General features: G+C 41.6%; 1 protein-coding gene across 12 annotated transcripts in view; it reads left to right on the forward strand.

Moving 5' to 3' along the window:
• The window catches only part of LOC103109855 (protocadherin gamma-C4), a 243,096-nt gene that overhangs the window by 90,858 nt on the left and 128,043 nt on the right, over window positions 1–24,195 (forward strand). Inside the window, exon 1 of one of the 12 annotated variants that reach the window (XM_060179820.1) lies at window positions 4,914–7,497. The exons of 9 other annotated variants lie outside the window; for them this stretch is intronic. In XM_060179820.1, the coding sequence (XP_060035803.1) occupies window positions 5,074–7,497 (2,424 nt within the window). In that variant the 5' untranslated portion in view covers window positions 4,914–5,073. Of the gene's footprint in view, window positions 1–4,913; window positions 7,498–11,435; window positions 14,112–18,267; window positions 20,825–24,195 lie in introns of those variants that run through there. 2 more of the 12 variants (XM_060179792.1, XM_060179812.1) reach the window with 2 other exon arrangements.

Here is a 24,195-nt window from a genome sequence, read left to right on the forward strand (position 1 = left end):
CTTTCCATCTCTTTCTTACTCAAAAGAGTTATATAATTATATATTTTATAATATGCTAATTTGTGTCCTCAAGCATATTTTTGAAAATAGTGGATTGATAATTGAATGGGAGAATAAAAGGTAAATACTGCTTAAGAATTTAAATATTGCAGCATATTTAAACCAGATAAAATAAAGATTTCTGTCATGTAGGAACTACATTTCATTTTTACCATAAGGTATGACTGTAACTACAGCTATAACTTAGTTGGAAAAAAGTTTTGAGTTATCAAAGTTATTCTAACATTGCAAAGGAGTTTTAATAATAGGATCTCTAAAAGTATGTTGATAGCCTTGGAGCTAATGAATACAGGAAATAATATAGTTAGATGAGTTGTGTAACTGTATGATAGCCAAGGTTTTTTCTCATTCTGAAGTAGGGTAACTATGACTTGGTAATACAATGAAGTAATGGAAAATATATCCTTCAAATAAAGGAGAACCTCCTTTGCATCCTGTAGTTGTCAGTCTTCCTAATGATAAATATTGATGATTTTTAAATTATCTGCTAAGGGTTCTTACTAATACATGTTCTTTCTATAGAAAGAATGCATATTCTTTTTAAATCAATATTGTAGTATTCAAACTTTAGCAATTACTACAGAATGATTTTTTTCAAGGTCCAAAGGTATATGACGACTACTACTAATCATTCACATTTTGAAATATGATTTGTTTGGACACTTTATTTTTTATTATTTTACCTAGAATTTAATCGCATATTGCTATTTTTAAAACTTAACTATAAGGGGGTCAGGTGGTGGTGCACCCACTTGACTGCACACAGTGTGCAAGGACCTGGGTTCCAGCCCTTGTTCCCCAACTGCAGGGGGAACACTTTGCAAATGGTGAAGCAGGCCTTTCTCTCTCCTCTACCCACACCTCCCACTCTCAATTTGTCTGTCCTATCAAATAAAAATAGAATATAAATAAAGGGGGAGTGGTTTCCAGGAGTGGTGGATTCATATTGCTGACACCTATCCCCACCGATACCCTTTGTGGCAATAAAAAATAATAGTAAAACTTGACTAAAAAGTTGAATTTTGGATACTGATCATGGGAGTAGATGATCACTTGTACAAATATTTCCTCATATACTGAATATTGCTTTACTATGTCAACAGTATTGAATACTTAAACCTTTTGTAGAACTTCCATTGTTAGAAATGCAGCTCATCAGCTGGGCTTCATGGATAGCAGACTGGTTTATTTTATTCTCTTCTTACTTCCTGGAATAATAGGCTGTTTTTTAATTTTTTTATTTTCATCTCAGTTACTTGTGGTCATTTAACTTATACAAATTAAATACTGATAGAAAAAATAGGCTATACTATTTTATAGCCTTTTATTCATGTGGAACAACCAATTATTAACTAAATTTTGACTAAATTAGACATTCGTGGTGCTCCAAAATTCAGCATATGCTCAAAATTTAGGCTGGCTATCTTGTTAATAATGACCTATTTGTATGTATGACTGAATTTTGGAGCACCATGAGTGTATTCACCAGATCTTTATACTGTTTTATCATCTGTAAAAATTATCCATTTCTGTTGTCCGGGAGGTGGCGCAGTGGCTAAGGCACTGGACTCTCAAGCATGAGTTCCTGAGTTCAATCCCTGGCAGCACATGTACCAGAGTGATGTCTGGTTCTGTCTGTCTGTCTCTCTCTCCTATATTTCTCATTAATAAATAAAATATTTTAGAAAAAAAGAAGAAAAAGAAATTATCCATTTCTGCACAAACTTTTATCAAGGTAACAGTTCTCATTAGGTAGAGAGTAAAATCTAAGAGGAAATACCTACATCTCTACTTGGAAATAAAGAACTAAACAGAACTTCAAACAAATGAGTCTTCAGGAGAAGAAATGCTCCACAAAAAAATGGAAAGCATATTCTGGGAGATATTTCAGCCAATAGAGCAAAACACTTTACTATGTATGAGAATCATGGTTTGAGCTCCTGGCCACATGTAAACACTGTGCAAAAATGAAAGTATCACTAATAGTAGAGTGGTGGTGTGGTGTCTCTCTTTTCCTTTGTCTCTCTGTCCCTTCTGTCTCACCTTCTATATAGGAAAAGAAAGAAAGAAAGAAAGAGAAGAAGAAAGAAAGAGAGAGAGAGGGAGAGAGAGAGAGGAAGAGCGAAAGAGAAAGAAAGAAAGAAAGAAAGAAAGAAAGAAAGAAAGAAAGAAAGAAAGAAAGAAAGAGAAAGTTTACCAGCAGTGGTAGAATCATGCAGGTCAGAAGCTCCATTGAAGCAAACCCTAGTGAGGTGGGAAGGGGCAGGGAGATAGGTAAAATTAAATGAAAACAAGCTCTTAGACTCTGCAGAACTGAGACCAGCAAATTGGGAAAGGTGTGCACTAGCCTTCAGGGGAGGAATACTGGTATATGGTGGTGGCATGGTGTGGTAAAAAGAAGAGGTGTAAAATTCTACCCCTAAAACATGCAATTTTGTAAATAAACCAGCGCTACTGTAATAAATGCTTTTACAAGAATAGAACTAAACTAAAAAGAAGGATGATAAATGACTCAATACGTGGAAATTAAATAGCCTTCCATTTCTAAGTAAACAAATGTTACGATCTTCTCCATAATTAATCTACAGTAACCTACTCCCTTAAAATTATTATTTCAAAGTTAAATAGTAGGCTTATGTTTAAACATATCTTGGTGGTTCTTTAAACATATCTAGCAGAGCTATTTAATATTTAACTTCATATTTTAGAAGACTTGACTACTAGAGCTAGTATAGCTATTTACTCCTTAAAGCGTGCTTTATCTTCATAAAGCATGTCTAACAATCTCATTTGTCTAGATCTTATTTATCTTCAAGAAGTTACCGAGTGTGGGTGGGTGGGGAGAATACAGATCCAAGAAGGAGGACAGAGGATCTAATGGGGGTTGTATTGTTATGTGGAAAACTGGGAAATGTCATGCATGTACAAACTATTGTATTTACTGTTGAATGTAAAACATTAATTCCCCAATAAAGAAATTTTTAAAAAAGACTTTCATACTTGAGGTTCTAAGGTGAAAAAAAAGGAAGTTACTGAGAAGTGATAATTTCATTTTTTTATAGTGAAGTAAGGAACCAGGAGATAGCTTACATGGAAGAATATGTACTTTACCTGGGCTTGAGCCTCTGGCACCACAAGGAAACACCATGTTGTAGGAGAAGTTTCATGAATGATGAAGTGGTCCTGTGGTGTCTCTCTTCTCTGCCTCTTTCTCCCTCTCCATGTCTAACTATATGAAATTAAATGGGGAAAAAAGGAGTGCAGCAGAAGCAGTTGAATTGTGCAGGCTGGCACCAAAATAATAACAATAAAAATAATAGTATCAGAAAGAAATGTATAGCGACAGTATGAACTTCGAAGTTTTGGGTAGAAGAAGATTCTAGCATTGGAGGTCATGATATTCAAACATAAATTTTGTCTACAAGTACTTGTGATCTTTAACCATATGTTCTACATCACGTTCAAAGCTACTATTAAACACATGATGCTTGTGCTTATGAAATTAATATTTATTGTGGTTATCTAAACAAAAAGTTCTATTACCTACTTGATGGAAGCAAAACATGACTGTTATTTTTCCATGCTTTGTAACAACTCCATCATCAGAGAGAAGTAGATTACACAGGACTTCTTCTCACCAACTAAGTATTTTTAGTGTAACTCCTGCCTCCTCCTCCTCCTAGTTTACTAACTGCTTCCTTAGGGCTTAAAATGGTTCACAAAGGATTTATTTATTTATTTATTTATTTATTTTTGGCTAGGCCTTCACTGGAAAATAGTCACTTAATTTTTTTCCAGGCAAGTATGTGTAAGAAAATTTATTTTTACCAGCAGTGGGTAACCTCAAACCCAACAAGAATTAAGTTTTACTCATTAGCATTAGTGGGAAAAATGAGTAGTCCTAAGGATTCCCTTCAAATGCTCAAAGATTGTCTAGAGATCCATCTTTTTCATTTACTCTGGGCTAGAGTAGGATGTTTACTTGCTTGAATAATGAAAAGAAACATTCAGACCAACTTTATTTTCTTATAACTCCACAGCAAGTAGAATCTATGCAAATTTCTGCTTTCTGTACTAGTTGCTTCTTGCTGCTCTTTGGGATTCTCCCTCATCTCTAATTACATATTTTAGCACAAAGTATTAGCTAAAGTTAAGAAGTCTCTTTTTTCTTTTCAAAAGTCTGGTACTTAGACTATTCCAACATTGGTTATATAAAGCCAAAGACAAGGCTCTTCCCTCTTATTTAAAAATAATTAAAGATATTGGAGTAAACTACTTCTAGGGTTCTATCCAATAAAATTTTAATTACATCTCTATATTTTAAAGAAAAAATTTACTCTCTGAGTCTTACATGGTGATGTCTAGAGTATAGTATGTACTAAGTAATTAAATTAATTTAAACTTACTGAGGTAACAATTTCTACATAAACTCTCTTAATGTTATATATGCACATATACCCTTAAAATTTATTAATAATAAATCACATTTTTCACCAGCAAAAGCTAATTTTTCATTGTGTTCGGAAAGTATGAGGCCATACCCTAAAGTCATTTTACAGTTGCAATGCAAAACTGAGAACCATTAAAAAAATATGTGAATAAACACCCATTCATGAACATTGTATTAATTGAAAGTTTCTCAAAATTTAAATTGAGATCAGAGATATATGGACTGTTGACATGTAAATAAGAGAATTTGAAAGGTAGGACAACTTACTAGGGAAAAAATACATTATTTTGCTTCAGTATCCTGCAGTAACTTAGTAAGGACTCTGAGTGCCGCTGTTCACCAACGGGCAGAAATGATGCAAAATATCCGCCCGAATTACCAAGATTTTGCAGCACAAAGAAATGCTAGATTCAGATGAATCTCCTTTCAAGCTCTAAATCCAGGCCTCTGTTCTACTGGATTCTGGGCTCTTTTTCTAAATACAGAGGACTGCATGCAGACACACTGACTTCCAGAAGCACAACGGCAGAGAGCCCAGGTCTAAATAAGACCACCAGACCACAATGACTGCTACGCAGAGGGGCCGAGACTACAGAGGATTCATTCTGTTCCTCATCCTCCTGGGGACCTTGAGGAAAGCTTGGGCAGGACACATTCTCTATTCTGTACCAGAGGAGACAGAAAAAGGATCTTTAGTGGGTAATATCGCTAAGGATCTGGGGTTGGAGCCTCAGCACCTGGCGGGGCGCGGAGTCCGCATCGTCTCCCGAGGTAGGACGCAGCTCTTTGCTTTGAACCCCCGCAGCGGCAGCTTGGTCACGGCGGGCAGGATAGACCGCGAGGAGCTCTGCGCTCAGAGCGCACGGTGCCTGGTGGACTTTAACATCCTGATGGAAGATACACTGAATCTCCACTCAATTGAAGTGGAAATAACAGATATTAATGACAATGCTCCTAGATTCTTGACGGGAGAAATGAATGTAAAAATAATGGAAAATACTGCTCCTGGGGTGCGGTTTCCTTTAAATGAGGCTAGGGATCCGGATGTGAGTGTGAACTCCATCCAGAACTACCAGCTCAGTCCCAATCGCCACTTCTCCCTGGTTGTGCAGGCGGGAGATGATGGAACCAAATATCCGGAATTAGTACTGGAGCAAGCGCTGGACCGAGAAGAGGAGGCAGCTCACCATCTCCTCCTCATAGCCTCGGACGGTGGCGACCCATCCCGATCTGGCACCGCCTACATTGAAGTAATAGTAGTAGATGTTAATGATCACGCACCAATCTTCTCTTTGCCTGAATACCAAGTAACTGTCCCTGAGAACGTAGCGGTGGGCACGAGCCTGCTCACTGTACATGCTATAGACCCTGATGAAGGAGTGAATGGGGAAGTGACATATTCTTTTCGGAAAATAACGAAAAAATTTTTACAGTTGTTCCAGCTGAACTCTCATACGGGAGAACTATCAACTTTAGAAAGACTAGACTATGAAGACTCTGGCTACTATGAAATGGAAGTGCAGGCTCAGGATGGTCCTGGTAGAACTACAAGGGCTAAAGTACAGATCACAATTTTAGACGTGAATGATAATGCCCCGGAAGTGACTGTAACATCTATAAGCAGCTCAGTTCCTGAAGACACACTTCCTGGAACAGTAATTGCCCTCTTCTACCTCCAGGACCGAGATTCTGGGAAGAATGGAGAGGTAACCTGTGCTATTTCAGAATACCTGCCTTTCAAATTAGAACCATCAATAGACAATTATTATAGATTGGTGATAGCAAAAAACCTAGACCGGGAAAAAATTTCTGTGTATAACATCACACTGAAAGCCACAGATGGTGGAATCCCGGCCTTATCCACAGAAATTCACATCTCAGTGAACTTGGCAGACACCAATGACAACCCACCTGCCTTTCCCCAATCCTCCTATTCTGTCTATGTTCCGGAGAACAACCCCAGAGGTGCTTCTATCTTTTCAATCACAGCAAATGATGCAGACAGTGGTGAGAACGCCCAGGTCACCTACTCCCTGGTTGAAGACACCATTCAGGGTGCTCCACTGTCATCCTATATCTCCATCAACTCAGACACAGGAGTTCTGTATGCCTTGCACTCTTTTGATTATGAGCAGTTCTGTGACCTGCAATTGAGAGTCACTGCTCAGGACAGTGGGAAACCATCTCTCAGCAGCAATGTGTCCCTGAGCCTGTTTGTGCTGGACCAGAATGACAACACACCAGAGATCCTCTATCCCACTCTTCCTACTGATGGTTCCACTGGGGTGGAGCTGGCACCCCGCTCTGCAGAGCCCGGATACCTGGTGACCAAGGTGGTGGCAGTGGACAGAGACTCAGGCCAGAATGCCTGGCTGTCCTACCGCCTGCTCAAGGCCAGTGAGCCAGGGCTCTTCTCAGTGGGGCTGCACACAGGTGAGGTGCACACTGCCAGGGCCCTGCTGGACAGAGATGCTCTCAAGCAGAGCCTGGTGGTGGCAGTGCAGGACCATGGCCAGCCCCCTCTCTCAGTCACTGTCACACTCACTGTGGCCATAGCTGACAGCATCCCAGATGTGCTGGCTGACCTGGGCAGCCTGGAGTCTCCTGCCAGTCCTGGAGATTCTGACCTCACACTCTACCTGGTGGTGACAGTGGCCGTGGTCTCCTGTGTCTTCCTTGCCTTTGTCATCGTGCTGCTGGCTGTCAGGCTGAGGCGCTGGCACACATCCCGCCTGCTCCAGGCTTCAGCAGGTGGACTGGCTGGCCTTCCTGCCTCTCACTTTGTGGGTGTGGATGGGGTGCAGGCTTTCCTGCAGACCTATTCCCATGAGGTGTCCCTCACTGCAGACTCCAGGAAGAGTCACCTGATCTTCCCCCAGCCCAACTATGCTGACACCCTCATCAGCCAGGAGAGCTGTGAGAAAAAAGATCCTTTCCTAGCATCCATAGATTTTCATGAATATAAAGAGGAAGCTCAAAGTATTCTGGTGAGTTCACTCATTCCTTTATCATTATATCTTGGAGGAGTTATATATATTTTTAAGATTTTATTTATTTATTAATGAGAAAGATAGGAGAGAAAGAAGCAGACATCACTCTGGTACATGTGCTGCTGGGGATTGAACTCAGAACCTCATGCTTGAGAGACCAATGTTTTATCCACTGCGCCACCTCCCGGACCACAGGAGTTATATTTTGTAATTTGTTGGTCTTGCCAAATATTTGAAGATTGTGTGAAAAAACATTGGCAAGGTAAAGCAAATTTAACTATTTTAGTAGTGACACTTTAATATGGGACACTTATTGATTAGGTTTTTAGTAGTATTTCCATAGTGAGAATCTATCATGAAATGAACAAAAGATCATGAAAAGGTACACTAATTTTTGATACCTTCCTCTTAATTTCTACTTGATGTTCTTAATTCATATGTTTAATAAGCCTTAAGGTGAGCAAAAGGAAAATACACTTTCTCCTAGTCTTAGGGTGCTCCTAGGCAATTTCCCTTAAACACTTTAAAACACTTCCCCCTACTGAATGTTTTTTGTCCTGCTTCTGTCTATATGTACCTCAGCTTGGTAGTCTTGAAAATCTCAGTAGGTGTTATGGCCCAAGGCTACAGCTGAGTGACAGTGTGCATTCCTTGTATGTATGAAACCCTGTTCCATTACCAGCACCACAAAAAGCGAAACTTTCATTTATAAAGAAAACCTCACTATCTTAACTTTTTAAAGCATAATTATCAATTAAAGTTAGTTCTAAAACCAGTAAGATATAATAGATGGGGGGTCGGGCGGTGGCGCAGTGGGTTAAGCACACGTGGCGCAAAGCGCAGGGACCGGCATAAGGAACCTGGTTCGAGCCCCCGGCTCCCCACCTGCAGGGGAGTCGCTTCACAGGCGGTGAAGCAGGTCTGCAGGTGTCTGTCTTTCTCTCCCCCTCTCTCTCTGTCTTCCCCTCCTCTCTCCATTTCTCTCTGTCCTATCCAACAACAAAGCAACATCAACAATGGCAATAATAACCGCAACAAGGCTGCAACAACTAGGGCAACAAAAAGGGGAAAAAATGGCCTCCAGGAGCGGTGGATTCATGGTGCAGGCCGAGCCCAGCAATAACCCTGGAGGAACAAAAACAAAAACAAACAAACAAAAAAAAGATATGATAGATGGCAGATAAAATGTTAGAAAAGACATTTTTGAAATAGGCAATTATGTTTTAACATTTATATAATTTGGCAAAATCCTAATATGTTGTTTTACTAGTACAGACGTGAAGTTTTCCAGCTACTGAACTAGGAGACTGGGGTGCTGACTTGTGAAACAATAATATCATAAACTTAATTCTAACCATGTAGTTGATTTTACTTATTGAGTCTGCCAAAAACAATTCAGCTAGAAATAATCCAATCTGATATTAACTACTCTTATACTCGTCATATAACATTTCAGTAAAGCGGGAGTCAGGCGGTAGCACAGAAGAGCACCATACATGGTGCAAAGTGAAAGGACTGGCATAGGGACCCCAGTTCGAGCCCCTGGCTCCCCACCTGCAGGGGAGTGGCTTCACAAGCAGTGAAGCAGGTCTACAGGTATCTATCTTTCTCTTTCCCTCTCTGTCTTCCTGTCTCTGTCTTCCCTTCCTCTCTCCATTTCTCTCTGTCCTAGCCAACAACAACGACAGCAATCACAACAACAATAATAACTACAGGGGGTCTGGCGGTAGTGCTGCAGGTTAGACACAGGTGGCAAAGCACAAGGACCAGCATAAGGATCCTGGTTGGACTGCCCCCCCCCCAGGTCCCCATCTGCAGGAGAGTCCCTTCACAGGCAGTGAAGCAGGTCTGCAGGTATCTGTCTTTCTCTCCCTCTTTGTGTTTTCCCCATCTCTCTCCATTTCTCTTTGTCCTATCCAGCAACGATGACATCAATAATAGCTACTACAATAAAAGACAACAAGGGCAACAAAAGGGAATAAATAAATACTTTAAAAATAACTACAACAATAAAACAAGGGCAACAAAAGGGAATAAATAAATATTTTTTAAAAAATTTAAAAAATATATAAAAACATTTCAGTAAAGCTCAACCTATCAGTTGGTTAGCATCTGGAAGAAGATGGAGACAAAGAAATCTTCTAACTTGGACATTTTGGATGTCAACTAAAAGCGCATTTTTCTAGGATAATATTGTGATCAGTGTGCACAATTGTATATTTCATACATTTTGCAGTGTCCAGATGTACAACCATTTGGGAAAATACAGTGTTACTGAAATTTTATGAGTCAGAAGTTTATCAGATAAAAACTTGAAAGGAAAATCTTAAAACGAAAGTATTGGCTGCATAAAATTATTGTAATGGTAAAGGAGTAGCTAGACCTGTAGAGCATCAGACTTGAATGCTCAGTGTTCAAGATCAGTCCCTGGCCTTGAATGTATCAACCAGAGTGGTGTTCTGGCTTTTCTCTCTCCCTTTTTCTGTCTCATGTAAAATTCTTTTTTTAAAATATTTTTTGTTAATATTTCTTTATTCCCTTTTGTTGACCTTGTTGTTTTTTTATTGCTGTAGTTATTACTGATGTAGTCATTGTTGGACATAACAGAGAGATATGGAGAGAGGAGGGAAAGACAGAGTGGGAGAGAAAGATAGACACCTGCAGACCTGATTCACCGCCTGTGAAGTGAACCCACTGTAGGTGGGGAGCCGGGGGCTCGAACCGGGATCCAGATGCCAGTCCTTGTGCTTTGCATCATGTGCACTTAGCCCAATGTGCTACCACCCGACTCCCATCATGTAAAATTCTATGTGTAATAATATGCCTCTAAATGTTTTAAATGATTATAAGCAAAGGGACAAACCATCACTAAACTTAATGATCTACTGCAGTTAAACTTTCTTGGGAGTATTTCATTCCACAGATGTAGTTATACAGTGGATAAGTGCCTTCATACAAGAGACCATGAATAATAGTGACTGTGCAATGAAGTCAAAATATTATTTTCATGATGACTGTGAAGATTTATTATCTTGTAAGGGTAAAAGTTATTGTGTAATATTAGGGCAAGGATAAGCTAACTCTTCTCTGCCTACATAAATTTCTTAACTGAGATAGAAGAAAATAAAATAGGGAATCGGAATCAGGCAGTAGTGCAGTGGGTTAAGCTCAAGTGGTGCGAGGCACAAGGACCAGCATAAGGATCCTGGTTCAAGCCCCTGGCTCCCCACCTGCCGCGGAGTCTCTTCACAAGCAGTGAAGCAGGTCTGCAGGTGTCTATCTTTCTCTCCCCCCTCTGTCTTTCCCTCCTCTCTCCATTTCTCTCTCTGTCCTATATAACAATGACAACATCAATAACAACAACAATAAAAAAACAACAAGGGCAACAAAAAGTGAAAAAAGGAAAATAAAATAAATATACAAAAAGTTAAAAAAGAAAACAAAATAAACTTTATTTTTAATTAAAATATAATTAAGAAGTTACTGAACATACTTTGGAAAAAAGAACCATATGGAGGTTAGTATAAAGTGAACTCTTAAAATTAATTTCAACTTTATGAAATTGCAAATTTATGAAAATGGAGATGAGTCAGCATAAAAGAATGAATCCTGGTGAACAACAACAATAAAAAAAACTCTGAAAAACAAAATAACAAAAAAGTATAAAGCATTACCCAATATATTGCTAAATAACATGTATTCCAACTATCATCAGAGATCATTAGTTTGTGCAGTGTTACCATCTTTCTAATACCAATGCAAATTTGAAAACAGGTATATATCAACAATATGTTTATGTAATAATTGTACATGTTTCTCCTAAAAACATGAACTAGGATGTGGGGTAATACTAACAATTAAAATTTTACTGAATGTCTAAAAATAGTTTCTTCTGGTCAGGCACATTATAAATATTGTACCTAAACCAAAGCAGCAGAGGCGGCAGTTTTCCTGTCTGGGCTCTGGGCGCCGCTGTTGGCCAAAGTGGGGAGCCCAGGGCTAGGTGTTTCCCCGCGCAGCCGCACAGCACTTTCCTCGGCTCACACTCGCTCACTGATTCCTCCTCTGGCAAAGACCACCTCCGAGGTGGAATAGAAAGCCTGCTGGGAGCTCTGGACAGCTGCCATAAGGATTCTCGGTGAACCAGCGTCTACAGACCGGTGAGCAGACTACAGGGAGCAGGAGGGATGGGGAGCGGCGCTGGGGAGAGGCGCGGGGCTGGCAGGCGGCCGGTGCTCTTTCCCTTCCTGCTGGCTTTGTTCTGTCGGGCGCTCTCGGAGCAGATCCGCTACCGGATGCCCGAGGAGATGCCCGCGGGCTCGGTGGTCGGGAACCTGGCCAGGGACCTGGGGCTCAGCGTGAGCGAGTTACCGACTCGGAAACTGCGCGTGAGTTCCGAGAAGCCTTACTTCGCTGTGAGCGCGGAGACCGGGGAGCTCCTTGTGAACGGCAGGCTGGACCGGGAGCAGCTCTGTGGCAAGAAGCCAGTGTGCGCTCTGGACCTGGAGGCTGTCGCGGAAAGCCCGTTGAATTTTTATCACGTGAGCGTAGAGATTGGGGATGTCAATGACCACACGCCGAAATTCACGCAAAACTCATTTGAGCTGCAAATCAGTGAGTCCACAAAGCCTGGGGCACGTTTTATCCTAGGATCTGCCCATGATGCAGATATCGCTACCAATTCGCTCCAAAACTATCAGCTCAGTCCGCATGATCATTTTTCACTAGTGAGTAAAGAGAAATCAGATGGCAGTAAGTACCCTGAACTGGTCCTGAAGATGCCTGTAGATCGGGAAGAACAGAAGTCTTACTATTTGACTTTGACCGCCATGGATGGTGGGTCTCCACCCTTGAGCAGCTCTGCACAGATTCAAGTCTTAGTGACTGACGCCAACGACAACGCTCCAGTGTTCAGTCAAGAACTGTACAGGGTGGGTCTTCCAGAAAACGCATCCCCAGGAACCACTGTGCTCACGGTGAAGGCAACAGACCAGGATGAAGGTGTTAATGCTGAGATCACTTTCTCTTTCACTGAAGCAGACCAGGTCACCCAGTTTGACCTAAATTCTGATACTGGGGAGATCACTATACTAAATACCTTAGATTTTGAAGACGTCAAAGAATATTCCATAGTTTTGGAAGCAAGGGATGGTGGAGGGATGGTTGCCCAATGTACCGTGGAGATAGAAGTACTAGATATAAACGACAATGCACCGGAAGTGAAATTCCAGTCTCTACCAGATATTATTATGGAAGACACCCAGCAGGGAACACACATTGCTTTGCTCAAAGTCCATGATAAGGATTCCGGACAAAATGGAGAAGTTGTTTGTAAATTAGAAGATGATGTTCCATTCAAAATACTTGCTTCATCAAAAAACACATATAAATTAGTGACAGCTAGTCTTCTAGACCGAGAGCAGATTCCAGAATACAACATCACCATTATAGCCACCGACAGGGGCCAGCCGCCCCTCTCCTCCAGCATCACTATCACTCTTCACATTGGCGACATCAACGACAACCCACCATTCTTTGCCCAGCCCTCCTACCTGGTGCAGGTGGAGGAGAACAACCCGCCAGGCGCCTCCATCGCGCAGGTCAGCGCCTCCGACCCCGACCTGGGCCCCAACGGCCGCGTGTCCTACTCCATCGGCCGCGTGTCCTACTCCATCGTGGGCAGCGACCTGGCGCCGCGCGCTCTGGCGTCCTTCGTGTCGCTGAGCGCGCAGAGCGGGGTGCTGTTCGCGCAGCGAGCCTTCGACCACGAGCAGCTGCGCGGCTTCGCGCTGACCCTGCAGGCCCGCGACCAGGGCTCGCCCGCGCGCAGCGCCAACGTGAGCCTGCGCGTGCTGGTGGGCGACCGCAACGACAACGCGCCCCGCGTGCTCTACCCCGCGCTGGGCCCCGACGGCTCGGCGCTCTTCGACACGGTGCCGCGCGCCGCGCAGCCCGGATACCTGGTCACCAAGGTGGTGGCGGTGGACGCCGACGCGGGACACAACGCCTGGCTGTCCTACCACGTGCTGCAGGCCAGCGAGCCCGGACTCTTCGGCCTGGGGCTGCGCACGGGCGAGGTGCGCCTGGCCAGGCCCCTGGGCGACAGGGACGCGGCCAGACAGCGCCTGCTGGTGGCCGTGCGCGACGGGGGGCGGCCGCCCCTCTCTGCCACCGCCACTCTGCTGCTGGTCTTCGCAGACAGCCCGCAAGAGGTGCCGCCCGACCACCACCTGGGCGAGCGCCCTCCTCGCGCTGACCCGCAGGCCGAGCTGCAGTTCTACCTGGTGCTGGCCTTGGCCTTCATCTCCGTGCTCTTTCTGCTCGCCGTGATCCTGGCGGTAGCCCTGCGCCTGCGCAGCTCCTCCAGCCAAGAGGCCTGGGGCTGCTTTCAGGCTGGTGTCTGCTCCAAGTCTGCACCTGCTGTTGCCCCCAACTACAGTGAAGGAACTTTGCCCTACTCCTACAACCTGTGCGTTGCCCAAGCTGGAAAGACAGAGTTTAATTTTCTAAAATATAGTGAACAAATGAATTCATGTCAAGATATACTTTGTGGAGATTCTCCTGGGACCATGTTTCCACTTTGTAATTCCACAGAGTCAACATCTCATCAGGTGAGTTTCCTTTAAGCATAATCTGCTTCTTATGTTCTACTCAGTTCTTCATGCTTGCAGAAAAGTATGCAATTTCAGATCTAATAATTTTTTAATAAGTCCTATCCATAGGGAAAATAATATGGCTTCAAAAATACTGTTATACCTGAAGCTCGAGACCCCAGTTCAGTCACTGGCACCACTATAAATCAAATCTGAGCAGTGAACTGGTAAACATAAATAAATAAAGTCCTAGCAAGTCAAAAAATCTTTACACCAATTTCAGTGGAGGTTGTAGTATCTACTTCGTGTGTATTAGTATCCTAGTATTCCTGATTCAAGTTACAAAACTATTTTTGAATATTGTTTTCTCCACAAATGGAATATGTACACACAACACACCTTCCCATAAAAGCTAATGAGATTTTCCCTCAAACAAGTCTTCCTCATACTTGCTATCAGATGATTATTTTTCAACTTTAACACACTGTAAGTGTAAAAATAGCCAGTAACTCTTGGGTCCATGTATTGTAACAAAGCAAAAGTCTCTGGGGGAAGGAGGGATGGGTGGGATGAAGAGGCTCAGGGTCCCGGCATGTCTTTTCTTTTCTTTTTTTTTTTATCAGAGCACTGATCAGCTTTGGTTTATGGTGGTGCAGGGGATTGAATCTGGGACCTTGGAGCCTCAGGCAGAAGAGTCTCTTTGCATAACCATTATACTATCTACTCCCCACCCTGGCATGTCTTCTAGATACCAAAGGGAGATGAGAGATTGTGCCTATGTGTTAAGGAATATACTGTAAACCAATACCCCCCCATTAAAAAGGTCAGTTACTACCTGGTGCAAAGCGCAAGGACCAGTGAAAAGGATCCCAGTTCAAGCCCCTGGCTTCCCACATGCAGGGGAGTCACTTCACATGCAGTGAAGCAGGTCTGTAGGTGTCTGTCTTTCTCTCCCCCTCTCTGTCTTCCCCTCCTCTCTCCATTTCTCTCTGCCCTATCTAACAACAAGGATAACCACAACTATGTTAAACAACAAGGGCAACAAAAGGGAAAATAAATAAATAAATAAGTCAGTTACTTAGATAATTTTCTAAAGCAAAATGATTTAAAGTAAAAGAAGGTATTTTTCTTAACTGGTTTTTAAAACCAAGTATTCATGATTTACCATTTACTTACAATACAGTAAAATTTTGGGAATACACCTTCTCATCTCTATGTTTCCCTCTACACACCACCAGAGTTCTGATAATCCCACAAATAGTAACTGATTTAAAAAACCACTGTGGCTTCCACACTATTCTTATGGGGTTTGTCTTATAAACAACTAGATCTCTCTCTCTCTTTGGCATAAGGTATGTTAACATTTTAACCTAGATTTTTATGTGAGTTGACTTCTTATAACTTTGCAATATATAGTATGTGTATGTCTAAAGTCAGTTTAGTTAGTATTAGGAACATTATGCTCATAAGAAGATAAAACCATGATTGTGCATAAGTTTTTTTGTTTTTTAAATTATTTTCCCTTTTGTTGCCATTGTTTTTTATTGTTGTTGTTATTGATGTCGTCATTGTTGTATAGGACAGAGAGAAATGGAGAGAGGAGGGGAAGACAGAGGGGGGGAAGAAAGACAGACACCTGCAGACCTTCTTCACCACCTGTGAAGCGGTGCCTCTGCATGTGGGGAGTCAGGGGCTCAAACCGGGATCCTTATGCTGGTCCTTGTGCTTTGTGCCATGTGTGCTTAACCAGCTGTGCTGCTACCTGACTCCCTGTGCACAAGTTTTTTTTATGATCTATATTGAAGGTCACCAAATAGGGGCTTCAATCAAAGAAATAACAATGTTCTTTTTCTCCGTTGCTCCTTTCACACAAAATCCTGTTACATAATTTTTTACCTGTTTTTCAGCGGTAACATACGGCAGAACGTCTCTTGGCCATTCTAATATGTTTAAGAGAGTAGTAGAGTCTTAATTTATTCACATTTTAGACAAAATTCTAAACTAACCTGCATACATGTGCCTGTAACAGATGATACTATGTATTGTCAGTCTTTTACTATATTTCCCTTAGCAAACATTTCAACTTATAGCCACCTTATAAAATGCTGAAAAAAGAGCTTTTTATGTCTCAGCACTTTTTGACCTTAGTAGTTATGTGTTCCTTACTTTTTGGTGCTCTTTTGATCAAAGTACTAATTAAAGTGAAACTAACTGTAGAATATATGTCTACCTTAAGTTAAATGTGCCTTAAACTTCAGTCTTTTGGGGCTTTCAAAATAGCTTACCTGGATAATGAGATTGTTTTGCTCTGTGTGAGAGCCAGGTTCCAGCCTGTTCCCCACTACCCCTCCCCCACTGAGATGAAGGATGCTTTGTTGCTGTGGTGTCTTCCATGTCTGTCTTTGAACTCTCTATGTACCTGAAAAATCTTGCCCAGAGTGGAAAAGCCCTGGCAATGACAAAAATAAATAAATAAATAATAAGCCACTCCTCATTGATGGCAGAATGAGATGGAGATCTGCTTTTCAGTTCTTTTTTTCCCAATTATGTATTTGATAGAGACAGCCAGAAATCAAGTGGGAAGGGTGTGATAGAGGGAGAGAGAGTGCGAGAGAGATACTGACTCCTGCAGCCCTACTTCACCACTTGCAAAGATTTCCCCCTGCAGGTGGGGACCAGGGGCTCAAACTTGGGACCTTGAGCATTGTAACAAGTGTGCTCAACCAGATGTGCCATCACCCAACTCCTACTTTTCAGTTCTTCCAAATCTTGTGCTCTATCACAGTATACGATCTCCCTGAGTGGTTTTAATTGTATATTTATCTACACCTTTCAACTATTTTCTTTAATTTTTTAAAGAATTTATTTATTCATTCATGAGAAAGGTAGTAGGAGAGAGAGAAAGAACTAGGCATCACTCTGGTACATGTGCTGCCGGGGACTGAACTCGAAACCTCATGCTTGAGAGTCTTTATCCACTGTGCCACCTCCCAGAACACCTTTTCAACTATTTTCAACAGAAAAAATATAAACCCCTTGTAAGAGAGAATGATTTTTTATAAAAGTTAAAAATAAAAGCAGTCTGATAAAAAATCACAATATTATAAAGCATTGTTAATGTAAAATTAAAATGTTAATTAAAAGGCTAAAACTACAGAAAATTTTATTAAGATGATTGCTTTTTCACTTATTTTTATTAGACAAAGACAGAAACAAATCTTTTACTTAGCTCTGCCATATGGTGCTAGTTGGGATTGAACTTGGGGTATCTGGGGTATCTGGGGCTTCAGCCATGCAAACCAGTATTGTAATGTTGAGTTATCTCTCCTTAGTCCTTACTTATTTTAAACCAAATAAAACAAATTCTGAGTAATCTAAATTTAGTTTAAATATGGATTAACCCCCAGTGGTAACTATAGTCCTTACATATTGATAATTGATATTGAAGACATTTGCAAGAAAATCTAATAACATACTAAGAAATATCTAACAAGTTTTAAATATAACCCAGATATTTAAATAGTTTAATCTGAGGTTATCCCACAAATTTGGTCATTTAAAAATACTTGTAAGGGGAAGAAAACTTACCTAGTAGAACAGGTTTATTACCATGCTTGTGGTCCTGGCTGGAGCACTGGGACCACATGGACACACCATGGACAACAGCAGAGGTGCTCCATGAATGATGAGGCAGTGCTGTGGGTATATCTCCCTCTTTATACTCTGCTTCTCGATTCCTCTTTTTAATCTTTATATCTACATCTATTTCGATATTTCTCTTCCTCCCTTATTCTGTTCCAAAGTACAGAATAAATCTGTGGGCTCTGGAGTTGATTTCCTGATACCAAAAAATAATAATAATAATTTTAACTAAAAATACTTGCAAGACTGTAGCTTTACCTTGCCATATTCTATTTAGCAATTATATTTTAAGCGCTACTGAGTGACAAGCTAATTAAGCTAAAAACAAATGATAAAATGCAAGCTGTAGGGGCTCTTCCCCTCCTCACTTCCCCCCCACTTGTCTACAATAGTATACAGTTTACATATCCATATGGGTGCAGTAAACGCTGAGAACTCTAAGCGCCGCTATTACCCCACTAAAGAAAATGTGGAACCAACCGCCATCAGGATACTCACATCCACCACCATACAAACACCAGCAGAGCCCATAAACCAACTGCCTGGCTGCAGCAAAAATTCGGACACTCCAGCTTTCCGTGAGAAGATCTCCACAGCTGCAGCAAAAAGGTAACCTAGGCACTTGTGCCCAACAACAATTGAGTGAATTTCCTAACGAGAGAACAATGGCTGCCCCAAATTATTACCGGGGGCTCAAAGAGCTGATCCTGCTGTGCGCCTTCCTGGCCACAATGTGGGAGGTCGGAAGGGGACAGCTCCACTACTCGGTGCCTGAAGAGAGTGACAAAGGGTCATTTGTAGGTAATATATCCAAGGACCTGGGACTAGAGTCACCAGAGCCAGTGAAGCACGGAGTCCGCATCGTTTCCCGAGGAAGGACGCAGCTTTTTGCTTTGAACGCCCGCGGTGGCAGTTTGGTCACAGCAGGCAGGATCGACCGCGAAGAGCTCTGCGCTCAGAGCGCGCGGTGTCTTATAAATATCAACATCCTGGTTGAGGATAAAGGGAGACTTTTTGGAATAGAAATAGAAATTATTGATATCAATGACAATAACCCCAAGTTCCAAGTGGAACACCAGGAGGTGAAAATTAATGAGATCGCTGCGCCCGGAACTCGTTATCCACTCCCAGAGGCTGTTGACCCGGATGTGGGCGTGAATTCCCTACAGAGCTACCAGCTCAGCCCCAACGACCATTTCTCCCTGGATGTGCAAACTGGAGACGACGGAACTAGGAACCCAGAGCTGGTGCTGGAGCGCGCCCTGGACCGGGAGGAAAGGGTTGTTCATCACTTGGTGCTCACCGCCTCGGATGGCGGTGACCCGCGTCGCTCCAGCACGATGCACATCCAAGTGACAGTGCTGGATACGAACGACAATGCCCCTGTTTTTGCGCAACAGATTTACCGCGTGAAAGTCCCAGAAGACTTGCCCCCTGGCACCCTGCTGCTGACTGTCAGAGCCAGCGACCCAGATGAAGGAAGCAATGGAGAAGTGACATATAAATTCTGGAAAATCAGTGAAAAACAATCTCCGTTATTCCAGCTTAATGAAGACACTGGGGAAATAGCAATAGCAAAGAGTCTAGATTATGAAGAATGTGCTTTTTATGAAATGGAAATACAAGCTGAAGATGTGGGGGCACTACTGGGGCGGACCAAAGTGTTCATTTCAGTAGAAGATGTAAATGACAATAGGCCGGAAGTGATTATTACATCTCTGTTTAACCCAGTTTTGGAAAATACTCTGCCGGGCACAGTAATTGCCTTCTTGAATGTGCATGACCGAGACTCTGGGAAGAATGGTCAAATCATCTGTCACACACGTGAAAATATACCTTTTCAGTTAGAAAAATCAATTGATAATTATTATAGATTAGTAACATGGAAATATTTGGATAGAGAAAAGACCTCTATGTACAATATTACAGTGATAGCCTCAGATCTAGGAATTCCACCTCTGTCTACTGAAACATATATTGCTGTGCATGTGGCAGATACCAATGACAATCCACCCACTTTCACTCAGTCCTCCTACTCGGCTTATGTCCCTGAGAATAATCTCAGAGGTGTTTCGATCTTCTCTATGACTGCCTATGACCCTGACAGTGGCAACAATGCAGTGGTCACTTACTCTGTAGTGGAGAACACCATCATGGATGCACCACTCTCCTCTACTATCTCTATCAACTCTGACACTGGTGTGTTGTATGCTCTGTGCTCATTTGACTATGAACAGATTCAAGACGTGCAGTTATTGGTGATAGCTAGTGACAATGGGGACCCACCACTCAGTAGTAATGTGTCCCTGAGGCTGTTCATTCTGGACCAGAATGACAACATACCAGAGATCCTCTACCCCATTCTTCCTACTGATGGTTCCACTGGGGTGGAGCTGGCACCCCGCTATGCAGAGCCCGGATACCTGGTGACCAAGGTGGTGGCAGTGGACAGAGACTCAGGCCAGAATGCCTGGCTGTCCTACCGCCTGCTCAAGGCCAGTGAGCCAGGGCTCTTCTCAGTGGGGCTGCACACAGGTGAGGTGCACACTGCCAGGGCCCTGCTGGACAGAGATGCTCTCAAGCAGAGCCTGGTGGTGGCAGTGCAGGACCATGGTCAGCCCCCTCTCTCAGCCACTGTCACACTCACTGTGGCCATAGCTGACAGCATCCCAGATGTGCTGGCTGACCTGGGCAGCCTGGAGTCTCCTGCCAATCCTGAAGATTCTGACCTCACACTCTACCTGGTGGTGGCACTAGCCTCTGTGTCCTGCATCTTCCTTGCCTTTGTCATCGTGCTGCTGGCTGTCAGGCTGAGGCGCTGGCAAACATCCCACCTGCTCCAGGCTTCAGCAGGTGGACTGGCTGGCCTTCCTGCCTCTCACTTTGTGGGTGTGGATGGGGTGCAGGCTTTCCTGCAGACCTATTCCCATGAAGTGTCCCTCACTGCAGACTCCAGGAAGAGTCACCTGATCTTCCCCCAGCCCAACTATGCTGACACCCTCATCAGCCAGGAGAGCTGTGAGAAAAGTGATTCCTTATTAACACCCTTAGATTTTCATGATTGTAAGGATGAAGCTGCTTCTGCTCAGGTGAGTTGAGTTTATCATTTTTACATTTCAGAATAATATATGTTTAATAATTTATGTGTTTTTATTTTTTATTGCCACCAGGGTTATAGCTGGGACTTGTTAGTAGCACTATGAATCCATAGCTCCTGGCAGCCATTTATTCTTTTTCTTTTTCTTTTTTCTATTTTATTTGATAGGACAAAGAAATTGAGAGGGCTAGGGGAACCAAAAAAGAGAAAGGCTGACACCTGCCGACCTGCTTCACTGCTCATGAAGTTTTCCCCTACTAGAGGGCTCAATCCCAGGTCCTTGTTCACAGTAACCTGTGTACTAAACTGGGTGCACCACCACCCAGCCACCAATCTGTGTGTTTTAAAACAGGTGTTATGAGGCTGAAATACGACTTACTCAGTAAAGTATATGCCTTATTGCACATAAAGCCCTAGGTTAAAGTCCAGCACCACATGGAAGTGCTATGGACAGCACCACAGGAATTCCATGGCTAGTAGAGCAGTGCTGTGGCATCTCTCCTTGTTGCTTAGTTCTCCTTAAGAAAATAAAGAATAGGAAACCAGACAGGGGAGTCTGTGCAATAGAATCATTCATATGGAAATACTTGAATTAACTCATTTGGCAGGGTACCTATTTTGCTATGCAAATGTTCCTGGTAAAAACTAGGTCCCACACTGCACTGGGGGTTAAAGCTTCAGTGCTGTAGTGTTTTTCCCTTTTTCTCTGTGTATCTTTCATATAAAAAAAGTTGACTTGGAGCAGCAAATCCCCAGTTATGACAAAAATTACACATTTTATGAATAACCTTTAAAAAATTTCATAAGATGATCACAGTGTTTTGAATTTAATGACAATACTATTAAATTGAGTTCTGATCATCAGAGTTCATCTCATTTACTTCCTATGACTTGGAAAAGATAGCTTCAGTTAGAGTTCTCAGGGTTTTTTTTAAATCCTTCCATATGTCACTATAATTTTCATTCATAAATCATTTAAGAAATAGTTACCCAGTAACCTGGGAGGTGGCACAGCAGGTACACCACTGAACTTGCATGCATGAGGTCTCCAGTACAGTCCCTGACATTACGTATGCCAACGTGATGCTCTGGATTCTCTCTTCCTAGTGTTAATAAACATTTTCTTTTTTTCTTTCTTTCTTTCTTTCTTTCTTCTTCTTCTTCTTTTTTTTTTTTTTTACCAGAGCACTACTTAGGTCTGACTTATGATAATGCTAGAAATTGAACCTGAGACATTTGGTGCCTCAAGCTTTAAAGTCTTTTTACATATCCATTATGCTATCTCCCCAACCTAATAAGTAAATCTTTTTAAAAGAAAGATGCACGACCAACACAGTGAGTTTGTTTTATTTCTGGTAATATATTTTCCTCAGTTACAATATAGGAATGGATATTAGAATATGTACGATATTATATATACGTATATATCCCTATGCTAAACTGAGAAAAATCTATTCAGATCTTGAAATCTTCGAGTTAGCTCAGTAAACTACAACTGATCTCATATTTTTTGAATGGTTTAGGACATGGACCTAAAGTCAGGCCTTTTTGAATTCCTTCACTTGAAACTTTTTGACCTTATGACCACATGCATACAGAACACCAGAGTGACCTCTGTGGCCCATATTTTCATTTTTGGAGAAAGGGAAGAAGGAGAAAGAGATAGATAAAGAGAAGTGACACCATAGCCCTGCTCCACCATCCATGGAAGTCCCCCCACTCCAGTGGTGCTCCCACATGGTGCTGGGTTTCACAATCATGGAATTATGCACAGCATGATCTGCACCATCCATGGTGAACTATCTACATTCACATGCTTTAAATCACTTTTCTGAGATTGTTGTCAGCATAAGTATTTTTCAAAACTCTTATAATTACTAAATTATTTTTAAATATAATTACATTGTAAAGTATCTTATCCTTTTGACAGTAAGAATAACCCCATAAATGTTGGATTTGTATAGCAGTGGCCACCCAGGGCTTATTCTAATGGAGAAATGGAATCTAGAACCTAAAATGACTGTTGCCTCCATCCAGTAAAAAAATAGCAAAATTAGGAGACTATATATCCAAGAAGGATGACAGAGGACCTAGTGGGGGTTGTACTGTTATATGGAAAATTGAGAAATGTTATGCATGTAAAAACTAATGTATTTACTGTTGAATGTAAAACATTAATTCCCCAATAAAGAAATAAAAAAAAAAAAACACTCACAGGTCAGAAGGCAAAATAAATAACTCCTATGTGTAGACTCTGGTAAGCCATAGAGTTAAAAAAAAAAAAAGAGTAGAGAGGCCAAGTGGTCTTGTACTCCACTGAGCACAGACATTACAGTGTGCATGGATCTGGCTTTAAGCCCCTGGCCCCCACCTCTGCTAGGGAAGGTTCACAAGCAGTGAACCAGTGCTACAGTGCAGGTTTCTGCGTCTCTCTGTATTCCTATTTCTCTCTCCCCCCAATTCCTTTGTCTCTATTCAAAGTAAATAACACCATTTTTTTAAAAAGTGGAAAAAATAGCAAAATCAGATTTTAAAATGTTATCTCACCGTTGAAAGTGATGTTTGTAAAATATAGAACATGTTTAGTAGAATTGCAATATATGAGAATTTTGGTTTTATGAATATAAGTTTACATGACCTGGGAGGTGACATTATGGATAAACCACTGCACTTTTATTTTAAATATGAGGTCTTGAGTCCAGTCCTTGCATCATAGGTGTCTAAGTAACGGTGTGGTTTTCTCTCTCATCCCTCTTCCTCTCTTTCTCTTTCACTGATAAATAAGTGAATGAATTGAAAAATACTTTAAATTTCCTCTACAAATATCCCAAACTCATTGCTTTGTTGTTACATGAAGATAAAATAATGCAATCTACTGTAAAACCCCATCCTGACTTTGTATTGGAGAGTACATAGTTCTCCAGTAACCTTTAAGAATGAATTCAATACAATATTAAAAGTGAATTATTCAAATAATTATGAGATACAAAAATTAGGGAGGAGAATAAAAAGTTATTTTTATAATAACAGCACTGGTATTAACAAGAGGAGATGTTTGAGGATTGGCACAAAATTACATAACTAAACAAAATAAAAGTATTTATGTCCCTAGTATATGTGATATGAAACAGCTTTAATTACAGAAATGTGGTGACACAGGACTCAATAAAAGATATTTAAAACTGCTTCAATTTTCATAGTCAATAAGAAGAAATTAATGTGTGAAATCAGTGGATAAACTCAAAGGGTGAATCTGTATGTGTGTGTTTTCCAGTTGTTTAATCACACTGATAAGGACAATAAACACAAGACAAGTTTAGTTCAGTGTAATTGAACAGAATGACGAAGTGAACAACGATATGT

The sequence above is a fragment of the Erinaceus europaeus genome, chromosome 2, assembly GCF_950295315.1.
Source record: "Erinaceus europaeus chromosome 2, mEriEur2.1, whole genome shotgun sequence".
Lineage (NCBI taxonomy): Eukaryota > Metazoa > Chordata > Mammalia > Eulipotyphla > Erinaceidae > Erinaceus > Erinaceus europaeus.